This window comes from Paralichthys olivaceus, chromosome 1 (genome assembly GCF_024713975.1).
Source record: "Paralichthys olivaceus isolate ysfri-2021 chromosome 1, ASM2471397v2, whole genome shotgun sequence".
Classification (NCBI taxonomy): Eukaryota; Metazoa; Chordata; class Actinopteri; order Pleuronectiformes; family Paralichthyidae; genus Paralichthys; species Paralichthys olivaceus.
The window spans coordinates 25362884-25386140 of record NC_091093.1 but is presented as its reverse complement, the minus strand read 5'-3'; the positions used below and the strand labels follow the sequence as shown (position 1 = coordinate 25386140).

Here is a 23257-nt window from a genome sequence, read left to right as displayed (position 1 = left end):
ATCCATATGATGTGTATTATAAAAGTGATTGCTAATGATTAGCCCACACTTCACTGAATTCTGCAGTAATTTGATAACCACACTGTCTCCTACGTCAGCCCTGAACAGCAAGCAAAGAAGCAAACTTCTGAAGAATGGTAAATAACATTATTGTTTTGTGGTTATCGTTCCTTCAAATCTTCGTTTTAACAAAAATAAACCAGAGCAGCCTAAAAGAAAACACATTAAAGCCCATAATCCTTTTCATTCAAGTCCATGTTTGCTGACTTTTATGTCTTCATTAGATTTCTACAGTATGTGAATGCAGTTGTGTCAGTGTTCCAGAGCTTGAAAAGAGCACATGTGTAAATGCCGTACTCGGAAGGGATAGGTTTCATCATGAGGTTCACTGGGATTATGAGCAAGATTTAAATCTTTATCAGCTGAGATGTGAACTATAACTGAATTAATCAAGGATCAAGGATTATCTAGTATTTAAGAAATACTGGCACGGCCTTCGCAGCAAAAGAGTTCCACATGAGATCACAGCACTGGCCTGGCCCTGCAGCGCGAAACTCACAGCTTATTCTTAAAAGACAGTTGAGCACAAAATTAATTGCTGCTAATTCTGACAAACAATGGGAACGCACCATATCTTTAGTCAGTGCCAGTTTCACGCTGCAGGGCCAAGCGAGTGCTGTGATGTCATGTGGACCTCTTTTGCTGCGAAGGCCGTGCCAGCACGCTTTCACAACTGCACAGAATGAGCAGGTGTGATGGGTGGGCTTACCTCATTGGGAGCAAGCTAATGCCACAGCAGAGATGTAAAGCATTTACTCAGCTGGAGGTCACGATGGAACGGTTAGAGCTGAATTCATTAGCTGAACAAAATGAGGTTAATCTGGCTCCCACCAAATTATATATTGGAGGTAACAGTTTGTAATTAGTTTCCCCACAGAGTTCCATGATTACGTGGGATCACCATTCGACATTCCTTTGCTGGCGTTTGCAGTAGTCAGAATGCCACAGACACATGTTGGACTGTGTGTGGCCCACTGAACTATAAGCAGACTTGCTGAGTTGCGATTGTGGTTCACTTTTGTTTTGGGCAGACCTGGCAAGTGTGCAACCTCTTTCCATAAAAGTCCAGTTAAGGTGATGTGTTGATTTTAGTGTGAACTAGTTGTGGTTTGACTGCTCTGCAGGGGAACACGAAATAATGATTGTAACTGTGTTTAGCTACAACAACCTCTACAGTCCGTCTTTGCAAATTTGGCAGCCAAGGTTCTGGATTTAGTTCTGACGAATTCCAGCACCTTATAATGAGACCAGACATTTAACAGGTTGTTTGTATGATTCTGTTTATTTACACCCATGCATGTACACAGTCACTAGTCTGTGCAATAGTGTGACAGGAGAATTTCACACACAGCTGAAAATACTTGGAATCTGCTGCTCCATAGATATATGCTATAACAAAGCCTTTGTCAAAATAAACCTGAAGCTCAGGCCAGACACCACTGACTTCATATATCTGGGGATTAAACTGGGGGCGCCCAGTCTCCCAGAATGCTGGTGCTGGAATCTGGTTAAATTTAGGAAGAAAACAAAGTACCTGCTTTTTTAAACAGCTCAGTGTATTGTTTCCCAAGGCTGGGCCATTATGATCATTGATAGGACCAAAATATAGGTCTGTATGAGATACCTGTAATATCTGTGGTTTTGGATGGACAAGCATCAGTGAATTCCCTGCACATATTTCTGTTAGCTTGACCTATTTTTCCCCCACACACCTTTTATTCTTTCCAATCCTATCTTTCTGTTAAACCTCCCCGTCTAATAAAAACTTGAAAAAACAAATAAACACACCTCAACCTGAGGTTCCCACTGAAAAATACAATTAAATATGGGCTTTCAAAATGTCATCTGATCCCAATAATGGCCTGCAGCTGGATCTAAATGTATTACTTGGTGTTGCAAGCACCACAGTGGTTCTGATCTGAATTTGCAGGGAGTCATTTCCTGTGAGGACTACATAAACAGTCTCAGGCCAATGTGGTCAAGCCTTCAGTGGCCACGAACATTCTTTACAGAAACTCCCACACTGACCTCCAATTTGAGATGGACACCAACAGGGCCATTTCTGGTTATAAAAATGGTTACACAATAATATGCAACTGCAAGGGCTTTCACATGAAGTGCAGCTGGATGAAGGAGTCACATGGGAATTTGAAACAGGCAGGATTGTTTTGGGGTTTGGAGACTTGATGTCGTAAAAGAAGGTATGAGGTACAACATTGTTTCTCAGTAAGAGTGACCTCATTGTAAAGGTATTTGTGCCATTTTTGGGAACCAGGGACAGGAATGTGAAGTGAGACGTCCACTGCAATGTTTGGAATTTGTGATACTCAGCATTTTAAGATTGCAGATTGAAACAACTGTTCACAAATGTGTTTGTGTCTGCAGATGGTGAGAGTGTCTGTGTTGACTCACGCAGAGCGGCCTTCCACATCGAGCTTAGTGGGGATGATGCCCTTCTTCCCGAGAACAGCAGCCACTTTATCCACTTCGCCCCGCTCCACCGCCTTCATCAGCCGGTCATCATACTTGTTCCAGTCTGTGTTCTGACAATGATGATAGTGAACCATCAGACATGCAGTGTGTTTGACAGCATTTCACAAACCAATCAAAGAAGCCAAATTCAAGTAACAGCACTACTTCCCACTTCTTTAAGCGGACTAATTAACACAACAGTGACAAACACAAAGTCAAGTTCTGACACAAAAACAACAACAGACATAATGGCAATGGGATTTTTCTTTATGTTGCACATTAATAGACTTGTGTTAATAAAGAATATGCCAAGAATGTGCCGTAATGCAGATTCACTAAGTTCCCTGATGAGTGACAGCTACAAAGCATTGGAACAGAGTACTCTTAAGGCTTCTGGGAACAACATTCAAGTGGAGTGCTTTATAATGGAGAAAAAAAATGAAATGACATACGGTTATCATTTTGATAACATGCACATTATCATGTAGTTAAGAAACAATTAATGAGTCACCAAATTGATCCACAGATGATTATGTCCCCATTTGCCTCAAGAATAATTTCCTCACTGCATTACCACTTTGTTAAAGCACAGCGATCAGGGAATTGAGTTTGTGATGAAAGCACAAGACAAAAGCAAAACTAACGGAAATTACTGACAATGAATACCTACAAAGTGCATGGAGGTGCATTTCAGCCAGCGGCTCATCTTGGGTGAGTGGAGCTGGTCCTTGCACCGTGCTACTGAAAAGGTTGCCACTGTTCCGGTTTACAAAAAACACAAATTGAGAAAATTGAGAAAAACAATATAAAAGCTCCTCAGTGCACTCAGCCAGTGAGCACAACAAAAAACGGATCCGAAGAAAAAACGATGGCAGTCTCCTGCAGTGGAGGTCCTCTAACAGAAGGCTCAGCCTCTGGAGTTCCCCTCACTTGAGGCAGTGAAATTAAGTTGGCAGGATTTTCTAAGCATTCCTGTGTTGCTCATAGGCTCTGCCTGTAAGTTCATCACTGCACAGCAGCTTGGTTGATGATGGTTAAAGGAAGGAGAAGGAGGAGTAAAAAAGGAAGAAGGAATAGAGGTGGAGAAGCAGAAGGGCCAGCCCTGCCAGCCCTGGGACCTGCCCTGGCCGGCAACTGCAACTCCTCCTCTGGGGTAAAAGTCAGCTCAGCCTGGCTACCTCTCACCACCCCCCAAGTGTCTTGCCCTCTATTCTCGCCTTTCTCCTCAAACCTTCTGTTTCTCTCAGTCTTCTTTTGTTGTGATGATCTTCCACTTCTTCTTCTCTGAACTCTTTTCTACGTGCAGAAGCTGTGAGCTACTTGTTTATCAAGTGAGAACTGAAGAGCTCCCCCCTCTTCACTTCTCTCTTCTATGAGTGGTCTCCAGCGTCTTCACCCCACCAAATGGCAAGGTCAGTCAGGCTCAGTGGGGTAAATATGTGAGCTCTCCCAGGTTTAAAATATCACCCCCTCCCTGGTAAACAGCGGTGGTGCAGACAGCCCTGCAGACTGGTTACCTCTTTATTTTTTGACCCTCCAACCTTTCTGTAGTGACTGATAGGAAGACAGGGGCTAAGAATACATTCTGGACATGCCTGCACCATGAGTAATGGTGATAGTGGCCATCACCGCTGCCAGCATGAAACAAGGCCAGCCAGAAAGACCTTGCTTACACTGCCACCCCCCACTGTGCTCCCTGTTTGCCTCTATCTGAAAATATTAATGTCAGAGGGGGATTATGGTTTGCACATTTGAAGTGGTTCTGGCACTGACCCTCACGGGGCACTACTGGGGGAAAAGCTACGTCAACCCATCCATCTAAACAGAGTGGTGTGGCTCCAAAGCCCCCTGATCCTGGCTGCACAGTGGCAAGGTTAGATGTCAGCCAGTTTACAACTGGCTGTCTGAGACTGCAGCCCCACCATAAACCACACTGCCGCTTTACTTACACTAATACCATACAGTAAACACTGCAACAGCACAACTTTCATTTTCAATAGGTAAAAATATCACAGGAAAACAGCCACAGAGATGGCACTCGAAGGAAAGAAGGGGAGGTATAGGGGGACATGTTTAATTTACACACCGCATCAGCTCTTTGCAGGCTTGTGTTACTGTCCGCTGCCAGACTGGCGTTAGAGCAGCACTGATATCCACAAACATGCAAAAAGACCTGCTCCACATGACCCGTCATATGAAGAAGTAGGTGTCAACTTACGAAAGCTGCACACCCTCGCATGGAGACAAAGGCGCCAAAATGGCACCTAGCCATGCAGCATACTGTACATCGGTCACGTAAATATCTCACATGGGTGTGCTGGTGTGTGTGTGTGCGTATTTGTTTGGGAATCTGTTTATGTACTAGTTAATAATAGGGCTGTTAGCAAGCTAGACTTGCCACTGCAGCAGCCAGTCACTCACATATATTGACACAATCAAATTTCTAAATGGTGACATTGTTTAATTGTGCCAATATTTGGTTTGAATTATGTGTGGGTGATGTGGTTGCCGGGTTTGGGTTTATGGATATGATGCACTTTGTTTTGAAACACCAAGAAGTCTTATTTCATATCAAGACGTCAATCTATCTCCCTGCTTAACTTTCAAATGCTGGAGCAGTACCCAGCTGAAAACGTGTTTATGTATGTAAAGTCTGTGTAAAGTAATATATAAATATCTAATCTGAGGTGTGTGTGGGGGGGGGTAAAATGTGGGAAAACTTTTGTTTATGTAGATTCCTTTGCAAAACATGGTAGTAAGTATATATTTATTTAATTCTGCATCGGAAAAAAAACTATGCATTGTACAATTGGTCATTTGATGTGAATTAAAAACACAAAAACCTTCATCGTTGAGGTTCATCCTATGTGCACCGTGAATATGGACAAATCTCCACCAAAGCATTGAACCGACTGACCACTACTGACATATGACAGCCACATCACGAGTATGGAAACAAAGAAAGAAGGACCAACCATTCAATGCAGAGAAGTAAAAAAATATTTGTACAATGTTAAATTTGTGGACAAATGTGAACCTTAGTGCGTAAAAGGAGCACAAACTAACTTGGACTAGCAGCTTCTTCTCTTCATTGTCTTCTCTGTAATGTATTATGATGCAGATGATGAAATGAAATTTGACCCTAGTAGCCTGCAAACATTACCTAAAGCTTCTATTTTAACACAGACCTTTGGGACAAAACATCAGCTGACACTTGATGAGCTACTTTGGCCCTCTACCTGTCCTCACAGACTATTCTGGGTGTCCGGTAATACTTCAGTTACACGCTGCTGCCATCTTCACTTCAGGTTCTCCATCACTTTTTACAAGCTGCAACTCTTTCCAACACCTCAGTTTCCTGCCTCTCTAAGCTCCTGGCCAGACTGGTCTGTCTCCAATGTCCTCACAGATGAAATCACCAGTAGAAAATACCATACTGGTCATCTGATAACAGACTGAAGCCAAGACCAAAACATAAAACTATACACCAATAATTTATGTGATAGCGGTGTCCAATGCCAAACTGATATGGTTTCATAAGATGACGACTATGAAAATGATCGTGATCGTAGGGGACCTGTGAAGAAACACCATGTCAGGAAGTGATATTCAAGGATAATGGTATTTTGGATTAATGACCTTCTGAAGTACTTTTTACAGATTTTTTTCATTTCATATTTTTTCATCTAGGGTTAAAATATACCGTGTCACACAATAGGAAGAAGGCCGTTTCACATTTTAAGTGCCTGAATGGATGGGTCAGTGATGATAGATTAATCATCCACTGTTCTTTTTACTTGGATTACTGAACCTTTGAATAAATGTCAATGTTGTTTTTCACAGAATTAGGACGTTTTGTCCTTTATACATTTTTGTAGAAAAAGATTCATGGCCAGTTTTTAGAATATTTATTGCAAATAAATGGAATGGCACTCAGAGTGCATGCCTCCACCAAGGCCCATCAGTCCTCTTAAATCCAATCATGCTGCGAAAAATTGCACACTCATAGAGGTCAATCACCAAAATATTCCTGATACTTTTAATCAAAGTTATGAATTATTCTCCGTGAATCTGTGAAAATGCCAAAAACTATATCTTGAAGAAAGTGATGAAAACGTCACTGGATACGGCCCTTTGTTGGGATCCACAGCTAAATTTAATGGGGGTTTTTTTGGTCCACGTCCCAACTTTCCACCACATTTCGTGGAACTCCACTGAGTAGTTTTTGCGTAATGATGCTGAACAAAAGATCCAACTGACAGGGGTGCAAACATAATTTCCTTGGTCGCTGTAATAACTCTTACAAAGTACATATGAGCACAAGATGGCTATATCACAACAAAGCAGGGGAACGAATATTTTAAAAATGATGACATTGCATCTGCCACATCCTTTCGTGTTCTTGCAAAAAGTATGCTTTGTCTAATTACAGCTGGGTTAGTTTATTGGTATGAGTTAAATGTACCAAATCAAAATAAAAACTAGTTTAAACAAAACAACAGGTGAGAAAATGTCCTTAGAACTCAGGTCTACTGACGACACGTATCACGTCTCAACACGAAGCACATAAATCTTTACCTATATTTTAAAATGGATATGTCCCGTTGATGACACCAGTTATATTTTTATATTTTTATGTGTGAATGCCACAGTGACAAGTTGATTCATTGGTGAAATATACCTTGGCAGTGAAAAGCCAAAACTCTAGCTGCATCAGTGTTAATGAGAACCTTGAGTACCAGCTCAAATACCGAAAGGGGAGTTTAACAAACAATTAAGGAAAAAACAGTGCAAGTCCCAGTATCATCCATTAAGAAACAAGGGAATATAACAGAGGGAGAGATTCTGACTTAAAATGTCTTGAAATAAAATATGTTATTTCAATCAGCCATTCCAAGAATACCTGCTGAGTAGTGGACCACAGCTACTATTAATTCAGTTTTTTTATGAAAATGTTCTCGGCTGAAGACATGGAACTCCCTCCATACTACTAATGCTGATGCCTCGCAATCAGCAGACTCTTCCTGGGGCTGCTTTAGCATTAGCACTTTTACACCCATTCTTACAACCCAACATGAACCTCGGCTCTAATTTGTGACCACAGACCGGTGCATGAAGTGGTGAACTGTGCAACTGTCTGGGCATGTAGAGTGTAAGTGAAACCCCTCTGGGGCATATGCAAAAAGAGCGGAGGACAGACGGAGACAATAAATGTGTAAGAGGACAAGGGTTGAGGTGAGAAAGTGGCAAGATACAGCGTGCTTGCAGTCAATCTGTCATTAAGGAACAGGTAAGTCGATGCCTCAGAATGAAAGCCCCTCTTGAATCAGGCCAAGCCTCCACTGATGGTTCGGACCAGGTGTCCTGAGGAAAGAGGCACTCTCTTTTTGGTATGTACATGAGGCACTGGCGGCATATCTGGGCGGCAGCTAAACACAGGGCCGCTCTCGCTGGGCAGAATGTGGACTAGATGCAGGACAGACAGACAGACAGACATGCCCTCTAGTGGTCAATAAGAGGAAGGGTTTACCAATGATTGTCTATGGTGTTGATATTCAAACTATTTAATGCATTTTGGATTTAAAGCAAACATATCCATCAATCATGTATCAATCTATAACTCTTATCCTTTCATGGGTTGCAAAAGCTGGCACCAATGTCTGCGGACATTGGGTGGGAGGTGATGTGCACCAAGGACAGGTCGACAGCGAATCACAGGGAACAACATATAGAGACAAACAACCATTCACACTGTCAATTCAGAGCCTCCAGTTAACCTAACCCTAATCCCTAATAACTGTGGGTGGAAGCCAGAGTACCTGGAGAGAAACTATGCAGAAACACAAAGAAAGACCACCACCACGCCGCTCCCGTAAAGCAAATACATATTAGAAAATAATTTTACAAGAGATTGTGACCCCTGTGCCAAACCATCTACCATCCTCGCTGCAGCTTTGTGTGCCCTGTCAGCAACAGTTATTGTGTAAATACTTGCAAAAGTTGCACACTCACTCTTGGAAAGATGCCACTGCTCTGTTAAACTGTAGTAACACTTGTGAATGCACCATTATGTGATTAGGAGTAAGTGCCTATAAAGGTCTTTTTCATGTTTTATTGTTTCTACCTCAGTGAATCTCAGTGGTGTGCATGAGTAAGGCGTCCATGAGCAACTGAAAACTAAATCAAAGTAAACATTAGTACAAACTGACCTAAATTCAGTACAAATTCAAAAAACACATTTACCAAGAATGCACCCTTTGACACACCTAAATCATCACAAGTGAAGCCAATTTTTTTCCACAGTTAGATAATAAGAATAATAAAGACTAGTCTTCTGAAAGGCTACAAGATAATTTCTATCGCACTGAATATCCCTCAGTTTTAAATCTGCCCAGAGCAGGCTGCCCTCAGAATTGATAAAACATGATAACATGGGTCTGTTTTGTGACAGCTGAGCTGTAGAGAGCACAATAAAATATAGTAAACCGGTTTACATGGAGTTCCCTGTTCACCTTCTCATTTCTTCACTTGTGCTACACATTGAACATTTTTACGAATTGAGGATCGACCTGCAAGGTCAACACCATTTTAGTGTAGTTATGGCCCAGCTTGTCTTTGCTATTTTCCCCAACTTCCAACACCTGCTGCCAGGGCAGGAGCTCAGCTTTCCAGCAGCCCAAACCCTACGAACTTTGCCCCTGCCAACTCCCAGTATAAAACCAGGATCATAAAAAAACTGGAAGGCCATTATAATTTTTCTGAAAGACAGTTCTAGAAAGACTTTAGTGAGAAACAGGGCAAAGAAGTCCCCTATAATTTATTGATATCTGAGTAAACTGTCTATCAGGAAATCTGGAAATAACATATTTTTACAGAAAAGTGCTTCTCATCGCTACCTTTATTCTAAATGGAGCTTTAAAGTTTACTGAAGAATGTGTGAAGAGAGAAAATATTAATGTCAACAGGGCTCCAAGGGAAACACTTTGCAATCACTCTAGAAGCATGGTTAGCAAGTGCACAGCATGTCTTTAATCAAATGGAATTCACTGAGACAAAACAAAATCACAATATGCAGAACAGATTTGTGTATTTCATGGCAGGAGGATGAGCTCTGTTGCACTCTGCAGTGGAAATGAGTTTTACAAAAACATTGATATACAGAAATAATCAATAAGATGCAACTAGGTTAAAAAAACCAAAATAAATTCTAGACTTCCATTTAAGCGTGTTTGGTTGGTGACAATTTGCAAATGCTGGAATGCTAAAATGCTAAACTACGATGGTTTGCATGGTAAATGTTTGACCCCTAAACCTGTCTCTGTGAGCATGTTAACAGGATTTTCCTTGAAGCACAGCACCATCATGGATGTAGCCTTGTTCAAATTGCTTTTTCTTATTGTTCACAAAAATGACTAAATGTTCTAGAGGATTTTAGTCAACTGCACTGACATTTAAAAGAAGTCAATTTGAAAACCATTTAGAACAACAACAAAAACTGGAGTTATCATGAAAGCTGCAGTTCCTTTGGTATAAAATGAGTCAGCAGCATAGCTGACACCTTTCCAATAATGTGTGTTAACAAGGTATTGATTTTATTTAAGAATTATTATTTTTTCAAAAGTCATTAGAATCAGAATTTAATGCCACAAGGAACCCTTTCCACCACATGAGTTAATACATGTGACAGTGACACTGAGACAATGTTATGTGGCTCATGGGAGTGTTGTGAAGAATGAGGGCTGCTGTTTTAATGTCACCTGGAAAAACATGAAGGAGTATTAGGGAAAACAACACAGGAGTCTTGTGCCTTACATGCCCGTATTTGGTTAAATGAGGAGCTCTGTGGGCATGTTGCTACTTGGCCACAAACACTGATGATGATGATGCTTATTTGGCCAGCACTTACAAGTCACACACACACACGCACGCACGCGCACGCACGCACACGCACACGCACGCACCAGGAATGTGACTTGGGGGGGGGGTTGGTGAAGCTTCATAAAACATGATATTTGTTCATAGTCTCATGGAATGTATTAAACAATAGTTGCTCAATGCCATAGCTCACGTTTCATTTGCTGTGTGGTAACAAATGATTTTGGTCGGGTTAAAAACTTTCCACTTAGCCACAATAATCGAGTGTGTCACCAGTTACTGAACACAATGAAATATCCGCTAAGATATGTCACAAACTGCATAAATCACATCTGTCAAATCCCGAATGCAACAACCTCTTTTTATGTTAAAAAATAACATATTCAATGCAAATAAAACGTGAATTTAAGTGTAGTTAAATTGCTGTAGAGATTCAAATACCCAACACATAAGTTCCACAGCGCAACATAAGGTCCAGGTAAATAGAGCAAGTAAGGACACGTCCAACCCTCCACCTATTCTTTACTGTGACCAAGATCTGAGTAAGCAGGAATATCTGGAAAAGTCTCTTCCTGCTTCTCAAAATACTGCAATACATGTGGAAAAGAGTCAACCCCCCCCAAGAAGAAACAATCTACCTGCACTCCAAACAGAGACAAGGCTGCAACGATGTAGATATTGAGAGTATCAAATGCAACTATATTCATAAACTAGAGTGTCACTCAGAGTACATCATCCCCTCTTTAATTAATATGTGCATCATGATTTATTCAGTTCTTACCAGGCCCCTTTCTTCCAGCAGGTTTGGTCATATTATAAAAACATAAAGATAAAATAGAGGATAAAAGTGCTTTTTTCTTTTGTTCTGGCATAATGGAGCCTGAAATGCACACAAGAGTAGGATGAACCTTTTGCTTAACACTGTCACAACAAACAGTATTTTAATCTTCAATGCGTAATCCATTTCCTAACCTAACATCTGCTGGTATTTTCCTTCCCTTTTCATATCATGCATTAGTGTGCATGTCTATGCAAGATGTCATATTTTTATACCGCAAACTGCTGGTGTGACATTCTTAAAGACAAACATACTGCACAATGTATTCTGTCAAAGTTATATATATATTGCAATATATTTGATTCATTTCTATGACACATACTACACAGTGTCCATTAACTACTTTGATGGATTAATTATATAGTGGGTGGCAGTCAGCCACAGTAATTAGACTGTACTGGTCCGCCACAGCTTCATAATGAACCAAAAATATTCTTTAGCAAACTGTTTTGCACCATCGCTTCAGCAAGCATTCCTCACTCCCAGTCGGCGCTTTGCTGTACATGTTGTTTCAGGTCACTTTTTGGGACATCATACTGATTTCTATGCCTGGAGATTTACCTTATTACAAACACTGACCCAAATGTTTCCTAGTTGGGGGACGTCATTTTGTTATCTGGTCTTTCGAGTGAAATTTGTCCCCAAAAGTTTAGCCTACAAGACATACACTCAAAAACACATTACCGTAGCCACCGTAGCTTCCATGAATCTGATCTTAACTCGTGTACGACAGTCAACAGATAACGTTACTGCAGAATGGGTTATTGATAATAAATGTTCTGATATGTTCACATAACACAACACAAGGTGTACAGAGGTAATTAATGCAGACAAGTTAGCTAACCATTTTTTATACATTAACATAGTCAACCATAGGGGTTGTTCAGCCAGGATAGGAAGACTATTGTTTGCAAATTTCCCCCCTTTGTTTCAACAAGATGAAACCAAACTGAACCTTCAGTAGACATCATATATATTAAACCCATCAGTCTCTATTAGATTGAGCAGTTTGTCCTTCCTGCGGCCAAAAAATAATGCATGAATCTAGGGAGGCTTTCCATGTTGCCCTTTAGTCAAGAATGTGACACCAGCGGTTGTCTGACCCATGAGTATTTGCTCGGATGAGAGCATATGGACCAGTCGAATGGGAGACTGCAGCCCAAGCAGAGTTGCTTGTCTGATCTGCAGAAAGACAGAAACATACAAACACACACAGAGCACAGCTTGATGAGGCTTAGTCTGAGCCATTTCACAGCAGATTGTCCCTCATCAGCAGAATCTTTGTGCTCCTGTTGCTCAGCATGCCGCACTGTACCTACATGTGTGTGTGCACCAGCAGCAGCCCACCCAATGTAAGTCAATAAGCTCAGCCCCTCTAATATGCCCCCCTCCCCCAACACTGTAATCTCTCCATCACTAACCCAACACAAACTCAATTCATATTCATGCTTTCCTTAAGTCAAGCATGACACAAAAGCGCACACACATGCACGCACACATGCACGATACCTGTTGGTTATTACAGAGTGATCTCTCTGGTCCTGACCCTAGCAGGCCGCCTCTGGAGCCGCATGGGAACACAGACTGTCGCCATGACCTCATGCCCCCCCCTCCGGAGCCAGACTATAATCCTAAAAACACAGACCATCACGCTACCACCCACTATACAGCCAACAAAACATCCAGTCTAAACCAAACTTCAGCTGATCCTGTCTGACACTTTGTCTTCTACAGTGAATATAAATAGTGTCTCCTTCAACTGCAGTTTGTCCTGCAATCCTGTTTAAAGGGGAAAAAGCAAATCTAAAGGAAAATAAACAAAAACACAAATAATCATGGAGGTTGTGGCGCATCATTTGGACCAAGAATAATATACTGACCACTCAATGTTTTTGCTTGAGTGGTTTTTCAAAATAGCCTGTGAAGAATTTCATTTCATTTCCAGTGACTGTTGTATGTGATTGAATGAATCTGTGGACTGCAGAAGTTTTAAACCGTATTAGCAGCTATTTTCATAATCAACCAATCTTTTCAGTCTCCTAATCTTGGACCCTCACAGACTGTAATGGCTAAATAGTTTAATCGTAATGAAAAACAGGGAGACTTAAAATCTAAGGGGAACGCTGCAGTGACAAAGGGCACATTCGTCTCCCCTATAGGATGGAAGTAATCTATAGTCTTCCTAATATCCGACTCTTATTTATTACAAATATTTACTTTCTCAGGGCATTTTTTTACCTAAAGTGATTTGTTTACTTGAACTGACAGTTGTCATTTTGGTCGTTCAATTCAAAAGCTCGCCTGTAAGCATTCATTTCTACAGATTCACAGACACAGGTGTCTGTGAATATCTCAGAAAATAATGACAGCTGCAACGTTTATGGATAAATTATTCTATTGTGTAATTTCAGACATGAAATCTTAAGCATCTGTCAGTATGGTTCATCATTCTGGATGAATGGGAAAATGTTTTTGAATGACAAGATTGGGCACTTTGAGATCCCTTGTATTCATGGGTGACAGCAGTCCTTGCTCCATTGTATGGTATTAACATCTTCCTGACAGGGCAGCAAACAGAGCAGTAATTTAGTCTGACAGTTGCTTGTCACAGGAGATTTGAACAGCCTTGTAGTCTGACCTCGGATTAACTCAAATGAAACGTTCATTTGATCACAACTCAAACCCAAAAAGCAAACGAAACGCATACTTTGAAAATGAGCAAGGAAGGAGGGAGGGAGGAAAAGAGGATTTTTCAAATCCCAAACCTTCTCACCCCCACCAGCAGAGGGTTAATACTGCCTGCTGGGTGTCTCACAGTTGAAGCCAAATCGCTGCTAAAGTAAGCTTCCACTTGATAATGTTCAGCAGTTACTCTGAGCCTTGAAGGCTGATCAACAGAACGAGAACAAGCCCTCAGTGTTTCACAAGGCTTCAAAACATACAAGTTCCCACACCAGGGACATTTTTGTCATGAATAAACCATCTTCTCATCTTTCTGTAGAATAAACAAAAATAAAATAGTGATTACGTTTCCTAATAGTGATTCAAATAGTGATTAGATCATGTGAGAGCAGTTTTGAATGAAGCTGAGAGAAATCACTTGCTGCTGTTTGACACTGAGTCAATTTGTTCTATACAGTAATTCTCATTTTTAAAATGTATGCAAAAGTGAAGCCTAAGCATCTTGATCGTAACCTAGTGGCTGGCTGCGGTATAGGTCATAAACCTACCTCCTCCATGTTAGTGCATGGGACCAATGACTATATATAAAGATGGACGACATGCCTCCACTTCCTCCCACCTCAGAGAAATAAAACCAAAACAGTCTGCAAAGCAGTGAAATAATAATAATTGTGAAATCATCTAAAAATCAGCATTGGCCATGTAAGTCTAAGCTTCACTTCACAAAGCATTTGAGTGAAATACAAAAGCAAGTTTTCTGATGAATTCCCACTTTTTATAAAAGTAAAATCAAGACCATTGACAAGGACAACCTTTAGTTCCACGAAACAAATAAAAAAAGATTTTTAACGTTAACTTTACCAAAAATACAAATTCCTCTTCCTACGAGACAGCATCAATGTCAAACAGTGCTTCACTCTTGCATTCAAACATACATTTGTAATTGTCTGAGGAACATTCCAGCAACATCGCAATCTTACCTCAGACACACATTAAAAAACAGCAGATAGTGATCACTGCCAAAGGCCCGGAGCCATCATGCTCCCTGCACCCATCCCTGCTCTTCTTTTGTTGGAAAAAAAACAAAAAACAACCTTGAAATCAGAGTCGTTCCAACTTCCCAACAATACATTCCAACTGCATCTGGCTCCTCTATCCTACTCTGCCACCATCAACAACGCCCAGCCCTGCTCTGTGTTTTGTAAAATAACACCACTTTGACGGGAGAGAGGCTCTTACATTTCAGCCTTTTGGAGCATTCCTACCGGGGGAGAGAGGAACGACTGGGTGTGATCATCAGGACAAAGACAAACACCAAACTTATTAATAAAAAGAGTTTGAGTCCATCGTCAACAAGAAAGCTGATGATGCACCACGTGAAGGCAGAATTAAAGACACGCTTCACACTGATATACTGATTCTAGGGAAGCCACAGAAATAGACCCTGAGTAGCAGCAAAAATCAATGTCAATTTCTGACATAGACACAATCAATAGCGTAACAGCTGTGCGTCACATGTGCCACTTAAAGTTGTAACCTAATAGGCAGCCAATAACTAGGCTGGGTACACTGGTGAGTCAGAAAACACAGGAATCAAATAAATAGGTGCTCTATCATTTATTTGGCCCTGTCATTACACTTTTCTGTGTCTGTGTAGAGGCAGCCTCTCATCATGTGACTGATCCACTCCTCACTGATGAAGGCTTTCGAACCAAACGACTGCGTTCTCCGATCAGACTTTGTTAGCCTGAATGCTAATGGAGCTGGAAGCAGAGTACCGTCTGTATGTGTGAACACGTGGGTGGATTTTCATCACTTGGTCGGATTGTTACTAAGGAGGTATCTGTAGATGTTTCATTTTTGGAGTTGACTGGTCAGTGGTCAAGGTCAACAAGAATACGATGAAACAAAACACATCTTACAAAATATCTCCACAGCTACAGAGACAATGCAAAGTTTATACTGATAAGAAAATAATTCCACATCATATGACACTGTTGTTGGTAATTCATCCAGAGCAAACAAACAAAAACACAGAGGTTACACACAATTACAGAGGTTAAAATGCAGCATTACCCTATATGAGTATATGCAGCTTGTGAAGAATAGGCATCTGCCTTTACTACATTATCACTGCAACATTAAATGGATCCTAGTCTGATTGACTGATCTTATCCAAGGACACTGCAGTGTACAGACTGGAGGAGAATATCAAACCTCCAACCTTCCGGCTAGAGGACGACCCACTCTTTCTCTTGAACACCATTATTGTGCATTTAACATAGCTACACATTACATGGTTATAGTTATTACTGAATAGCACTACTGTAAAGTGTTATTAGTATGAGTGCATTCATCTTCAAAACACAAGCAAAACCCACTTGTGAAAACACTTTTTAAATACACAGTCGTCCCTCCAGCAGAGTGTATTACTCGCAACACTTGCCAGCCAGAGTATCATCGCTGGGCAGACAGTGGTAAAGAGTGTGTTATCCTGAACACCCACTGGCTGTACCATGATCCAGAAATGTTACAGCTGACAGAGCCAATCTCAGCAAATCTGTCCAGCGTGCCAATGTCCACAAGAAGCACAAGCCGTGCTCTTTCTTAAACACACTGCCAGACTATTTATGAGCTTTTTCTTATCAAAGGAGGTCACTATCTTGAAATGTTAGGAAATCCTTTCAAATATTTGTGGATCAAGATAATGCTGAACCACGATTCGCACCGATAGATGACATGCTCTTTGACCACCACCTCACTTCAAGTTAACTGGTGTTATAAGACCTGACATTCCCCAAAAACAACAACACATTAAGTACAAACACGGAATCAATACAGCAGAGGGAATCAATACAGAACATTTACAACAGAAATTAAGTTCAGCCCAGTCCATATATCCAGAGCCGTGGGCGAGTTCAGCAGAGTCCACTCATCATCACATTCAGATCCTCACTTCACCCACTTACAATGACATCAGAAAGAGGTTTTAGCGCCGAAGGACTCTCATTTAAACCCCATCTATTCCTCCTATATACTGTGAAAACAGGTGAGGCCTTGTGAAACCAGACAAGTTACTGTGGATCAGTCTTCCTCATAGAGACCTCATTTCATTTTGACTATAGAAGAGATGAATGTTGGGTACAGACTGAAAAGACTTATTTCCTGCCTTCTCTCTCACTGACACAATATAAACAAACAGCAGACACAGTCCAGCTTCTACTGACAGTTGAGATATTTGCACTGACAAGCGTTAACAGTGAGTGACATCTTTGACTTATCTCAAAACTAACCATGAAATACAGTTTCTCTTTTTCTTTTCTTGATCCAGTGATTTTGCTTTAAATCCCTGATTATTTCCAAAACACTTGTTTTATAATTTAGAACCTATTTACAGACTGTCTACAATAATCCTTCAAAATAATTCCCTGCATGTTTACACTTCAATCAATCAATCAATCAATCAAATGTCATGTGTATTCACAAATCACAATGTATCTCATAGGATTAATCAAATAATACTGATAATGCATAAACTGGGACACCCTGAGCTGGGTGTCTAGGTCCCATTGGCTTGCTACTTCATATCCTCTAAATATTTAGTATTATTAGAAATGAAGGTTTGGATGTCAAGGGAAAACTCGTTTGAGATGAATCACTTCAGATAAGGATGTGAAAGATTCAGAGAAGCACATAAAATACCAAATAGGCTTATCTGAAAGAGATTGGAATGGATACATGAATATTTCAGGACTCCTCTTGTCGCCTGAGAGTATGGCAATTACACAAGAAAATGCTTTTCATGAAAAGCCTTTCGATAATTACTCATAGTGGGAGAGAAATAGTCAATTTTACACGGCTGGTGTTCACCTGAGACAAACCTACAGAACTCACCCTGCCTTTATAATCTACAGCTGTTATTATGGAATGTGTTTGAATCCTTGTTTTTTCTACTACTTTAAAGTTGTGTGGCAGTACAGTCACCAGTCTTTGGCCTATATTAGTGCATGGGGATATACTTGAAGTATTGAAGCTAATTCCAGAATAAGCAATATATCTGAACCGTGTTAAGGAAGGAGCCACTGTTTCCTCAAATGTATTTTCTCTGGCCACAATTCACTTGTTGTACACACACTAAAAAGAAAGTTTCCCTTGAATTCCCTGGCACCTCACCCACTTGGAAAAGTGTTTGTATTTCTCTCAATTATTAGTCACCCCACCAGGAAGGAGTGAGTGAATTCACGTCTGTAGCATTGTGTAACAATGCAGGAAGCATGCATCTAAAACATTTACAAAAAGGCTCAGTACTGTCAATGTAACGCCTTGTTGCAAGGCATGACTTATTGATCTTGCACGAGCATCAAACGGTTTCAGAATGAAAGTGGATTAGGAGGTGATGGGCTGATATGAGATGAATGATCACTATGCAAATACCTTCAGCACTCAGCAGATGAATCAGAATGTCTTCAAATAAATGTAGGAACGCAGACCTACAGGGATGTCGTACTGCGATCTCTCCAGTTTTTTTAAAGGAATGCAGCGTGGGAATGTTCTGGAATTATCACTTGGAGCTGAGTAAATGTGGAGCCCGTTTCCTGCAGCACGGTGTACCTTCAGCTTGCCCTGAGGTCGGTTTTGTTTTTAAACAAACAGTACGGAAAATGCTGCATGCCAAAAAACAAGCTTTTCTGCTTGAATTTCAATCGTCTTTGTATCTTTGCTTCTGGCTGAAGGAGCGAGTCAATCGTCAGTGCAGACACAATACCTTTATATTCCTGAAAGGCTTCATCCCACCTCTTCCCTAAAAAAAAGGCTCAGATAGTTGAACACACACACACACACCCTGTCTTTGTGTCTTTCTCATGCTAACTGCTGTGAGCTGGACACAGAGAGCAGTTCCAAACGCCCACTGCATGTTGAACTGGACAGATTTGTAATGACTGTCAATTAAGCTAAGTTAATAGCCCATAGCTGGATTGTGTAAAGTTAATTATACATTATTGCCTGTGATGGGGTTACATAAGTTAGCTGAAAAGCGCGGATCTAATGGATCTGCTATACTTGTATCACTAATTGTGCAACGTTATTAATTCGGGACTCTTGACAGTAACATGTTGAGACTACTCCAGAACAGAAATCACAGTAAGAGCCCTGGTGGGAATAATTAGTTCTGATGATTAATTAATTAAAACAAATTCTAAAAAAAATAGGACCTTTCAATATAATAGTTCATTCATTCTTTTGTATTTTACTTCCAAGATTACTACTCAAATATGCAATGATTGAATGCCGGACATTTTCCCACATTTTTTTTCCGAAGGAGCTGTATACGAGAACGCAAATATCCAAGTCAGTTTCTCCGCAAATGTCTGGAAAATGTCCAAGTGATATAACAAGAGGAGCCAAGCATGTTGAAGACACTAACAAAGATGTCAACTTGGACAGACAACGCCCGAGAGCTCTTTGTCAAGTGGTGAAATGCTGCATATTATAAGAAAAATAGCCAATGTGAATTTTATTCTATTATTATTTATACTCTTACGTTAATTTAAAAACCAGCACTTCATTGTTGTATTTCACCAAGCTCATTCTAAACTATGTTATATCATGTTAAGACAAGGAAGGATATTTCTTCCATTTGTTTTTATCCATTGACTCATCTGGTTTCAACAAGGAGCTGAAAACATTCACAGATAATGTCACAATTACCAAGAGATTAAAGTGACACTTTCCTCATTTGTGAAATAGTCCAAACTCAAAGTTAATCAGCAAATCATATCATTGCAATGGATGAAACAAAGTTTTCAATACATTCGCTCCACTAATTATTTCAGTTCTATTTGTACACGGTGTACTGTTGGGTAGCTGGTATCACGTGTACAAAACATTTGAATCTGCACAGTAACTAGTATCTTATCAGTAAGTGTAGTAAACAACCAAATACTTCCCACAGATATGTGGTGACATAATACAAGTAACACACCAATTATAAAGAGAAACTATCATTTTACTATTTATCCTCATGAATGTATGTGTGTGTACACAGCCTGATGCTGTATTTACTGAAGTGCTGACCTACTTCTAACTTATATTATTTTATAATGTACTGTATGATGATATATTACACTGTGTAAAACAGAAACAAAGAGTCATTTCATCGACTCACTGTTTTCTGGATTGAATGAATTAAATGTTGATTCCAACATTACTTGTAACTGGGAACAGTTAATGTTATGAATCTGCAGAGTTACTGATAACTCTTCCTATCAGGAAAGTGGAAACAGCACAATACTTCCCACAGAAATGGTGAAATCTAAGTATTAAGTTCCATAAAACTTGTTTTCTCGAGTAAAAAGGTGAGTGGAAACACGAGTACACTTCATTACACGCCAGCAGAGGAGTTCGAACATGTCACACGAGTTGGTGAGGAACTTTGAAAGCAGTTTTTTTTTTTTTTTTTTAATGGAGCTGGGTTTATTATTCCCAGAGTGTTGACAGGACACAAAGGAGAGCTCAGTGAAAGACGTCTCTCTGAGAACCAGCTCATGTGGGACCTGCTTCAGTTCCTCCTCTGGGACTAACACCGAACATGAAGCTCCGGTCCACACAGGGGGGGGAGAAGCTGGATCCTCCTCCAGCGGAGGCGCAGGTGCTTGAACCACCGCAGCGGAGCCACCGTGGGAACGGGCCCGCGGTTTGCTTGGCTGTTGCCGGGGTGGAGGGGTCAGGGTCCCGAACAATAACACCACCCCCGTGTTAAAAGTCACCCTCGGGCCTGAGCTCGGTTTGTCAACACGCGGCTGCTCCCGCGGTGGGAGCCGGAGAGTTAGCTTGAGAAACAGAGTTCACTTACTGTGATGGTCACTTCGTGCTTCTTCAGCCGGTACTTCAGACTCTTCATGGTTGGAAGTCAGCGCCTCCTCTCGTTAGAAGCCTCCTCCCGGGAACTCGCTCATTAATTAAGGGAAAGTCTTCACACAAAGTTCGCACGAAGAAACTTTCATCGGCTCCTGGTTTTTTCCTCGCGGAGCCAGTTTCACCTGACGCCCGACCGCAAATCCCCGTCGCGCCTTTGACTGACAGGGGCCCGAGCCAATCGAGCTGCGGGTTTCCGCGTCGCCGCCTGGGATTCTGTCCAATCAGCGCGCGGGGAGGGCGGGACTTCCTGGTGAAGTGTCTTTGGGAGAAGTTGGAGGAAACATGGGAGAGAGGAGGAGGAGGAGGAGGAGGAGGAGGAGGAGGAGGAGGAGGAGGAGGAGGAGGAGGAGGAGGAGGAGGAGGAGGAGGAGGAGGAGGAGGAGGAGGAGGAGGAGGAGGAGGAGTGATGTGGCTCACCTGAGGACTCCACACAAACTGAACACACACCTGACACTGAACACACACCTGAGACTGAACACACACTGAACACACACCTGAGACTGAACACAAACTGAACACACACTGAACACACACCTGGGACTGAATACACACCTGAGACTGAACACACACTGAACACACACCTGGGACCTGAGGACTGAACCAGCACTGAACACACACTGAGGAAGTTGTGTGTAAATTATGTTTCACCAAGAGGATTGAAGAAGTGCACGTCAAACTTTTAAACCGTATCCATCCAATTAGTTTCTCAGGCACTAAATGTAATGACAGTCTAATAGAAGAGCCCTGCAGAAATTTGACTGCACTATTCAGCGGTGTGTTGATTTGACTCTGGGCCCAATTTTCAGGCTGTTATGTGTAAATTACAAATTTACATAAACAGAATAATATGAGAACCCCACATTCAGCCTTGTTGTTCTCATTTAATTTGTTTTCTACATTGTGCACTTCTGCTTTGTTTATATATTTGTATTTGTGAAACAAAGTAATAGATAGAAAGTGAGTTAAAAAAAAAAACAGGTGGACAAGGTTATTGGCAGAAAAAACTGCCCCCTTGTGGTCTCTAATTATGAGCTCGAGCTTGAAGTACTCAACTACTGTAAGGTATTAATACTTTAATTGAGTATTTTATTTCTCTGTTAGTTTATACTTGGAATCCGAGCACTTTTTACTCACTACATTAATTTGACAAATGTAGTTACTTAGCAGATATAGATTAATAATACAAAATACAACCAACAAATACTATCATACATTAAGTTATAGGATAAGATAAGTGGTGTTGGACAAACAGTTATAATCCAGTGTATCTCATAACTTTGAGATGAGTCGTGCTCCATGAGTACTTTTGGAACTTTTGGTACTTTTGTGTTTTGGTACTTTTACATAAATGCAGGACTTATAGTATTTTTCCACTGCAGTGTTGCTGCTTAACCTTAAGCAACGACTCAACCACTGAATGAATGGATGTAAAAAACTGACCTGCTTAATATAACATGGGTTTGAACATGTTTACTACAAACTCACTATAGAGTGACTCTATGTCACATGTTTAAATCACATCTCTGCGTCTGTCAATAAATGGATAATATTTTGTTTATGACAACACTCTGTCTCTTCTCTCCTGTTATACATGGCATTCTTTACTTTGAGGGTATATTTAACTAAATGCTACTGGCCGTTAAATGGTTCTGTGTCTTTGTCTGTGACTCCATAGCAACAGTGTTACCACGGAGTTACCATGGAATTACCACGGAGCTGCCACTGCTGTTCAGTGTGTCTAGGTTGGGGGTGCACTGACCTCAGGATGCTAATGGGACTGTAACTCAGAGACCACAGAAACACTAACATTGTTATCCAGGTCCCAACAACTGATGAATGTCAATGAATGTTTTCTTCTTGTACGCACAGTGTGCCCATGTTTAATTAATCCATACGTTCATGTCTGAGGTACTGAGCAGTTTAATTATGTGTGAAAGTAGAATGCGTCATGAAAGAAACAAAGTTAGTGAGATCTGACTTTCAGTAAATTAAATACCTGAAAGTACTCATTCTCACCTCTAATCATACTGCATTGCCACAGAGCAGCCCTTGTCATCCATTTACAACACTGCTGGAGGCTACTTGCCAAATACCAGATATATTCAGTGGGTTGCTATCTCAGTGGAAATCTCAGGGTCCAGGTAAACCCCATGGTCTAGATGGTATTGACTGTAAAGTGCTGCAGGCGTGCACTGATTCATTTGCATCTTCTTTTCAAAGAAACGTCTCAGCAGACCTGCAGAGAGGAATGACCTGCGGCCAGTTGCTTTCACCTCAGTCTCCATGAAGGGTTTATAGAAGATTGTGCTGTATGCAAACCTCACAGCTTTGTGAAAATTGTATTTGTGATTTTTTCCCAATGTGTTTAATGCCTCCCGTTAGTGCATACACATATGGATCCTGGGGTTAATC

At 40.9% G+C, this 23257-nt stretch overlaps 1 protein-coding gene across 1 annotated transcript in view; it reads right to left on the bottom strand.

Annotated features, from left to right (window-relative positions):
* Positions 1–20921, bottom strand: part of uacab (uveal autoantigen with coiled-coil domains and ankyrin repeats b) — a 35844-nt gene extending 14923 nt beyond the window's left edge. Inside the window, exons 1-3 of the mRNA XM_069525845.1 lie at positions 20781–20921; positions 3203–3288; positions 2473–2603 (exon numbers count right to left, since the gene is read on the bottom strand). Coding sequence (XP_069381946.1) covers positions 2473–2603; positions 3203–3288; position 20781 — 218 coding nt within the window. The 5' untranslated portion in view covers positions 20782–20921. The remainder of the gene's footprint in view (positions 1–2472; positions 2604–3202; positions 3289–20780) is intronic.
* Positions 20922–23257: the final 2336 nt, after the last annotated feature.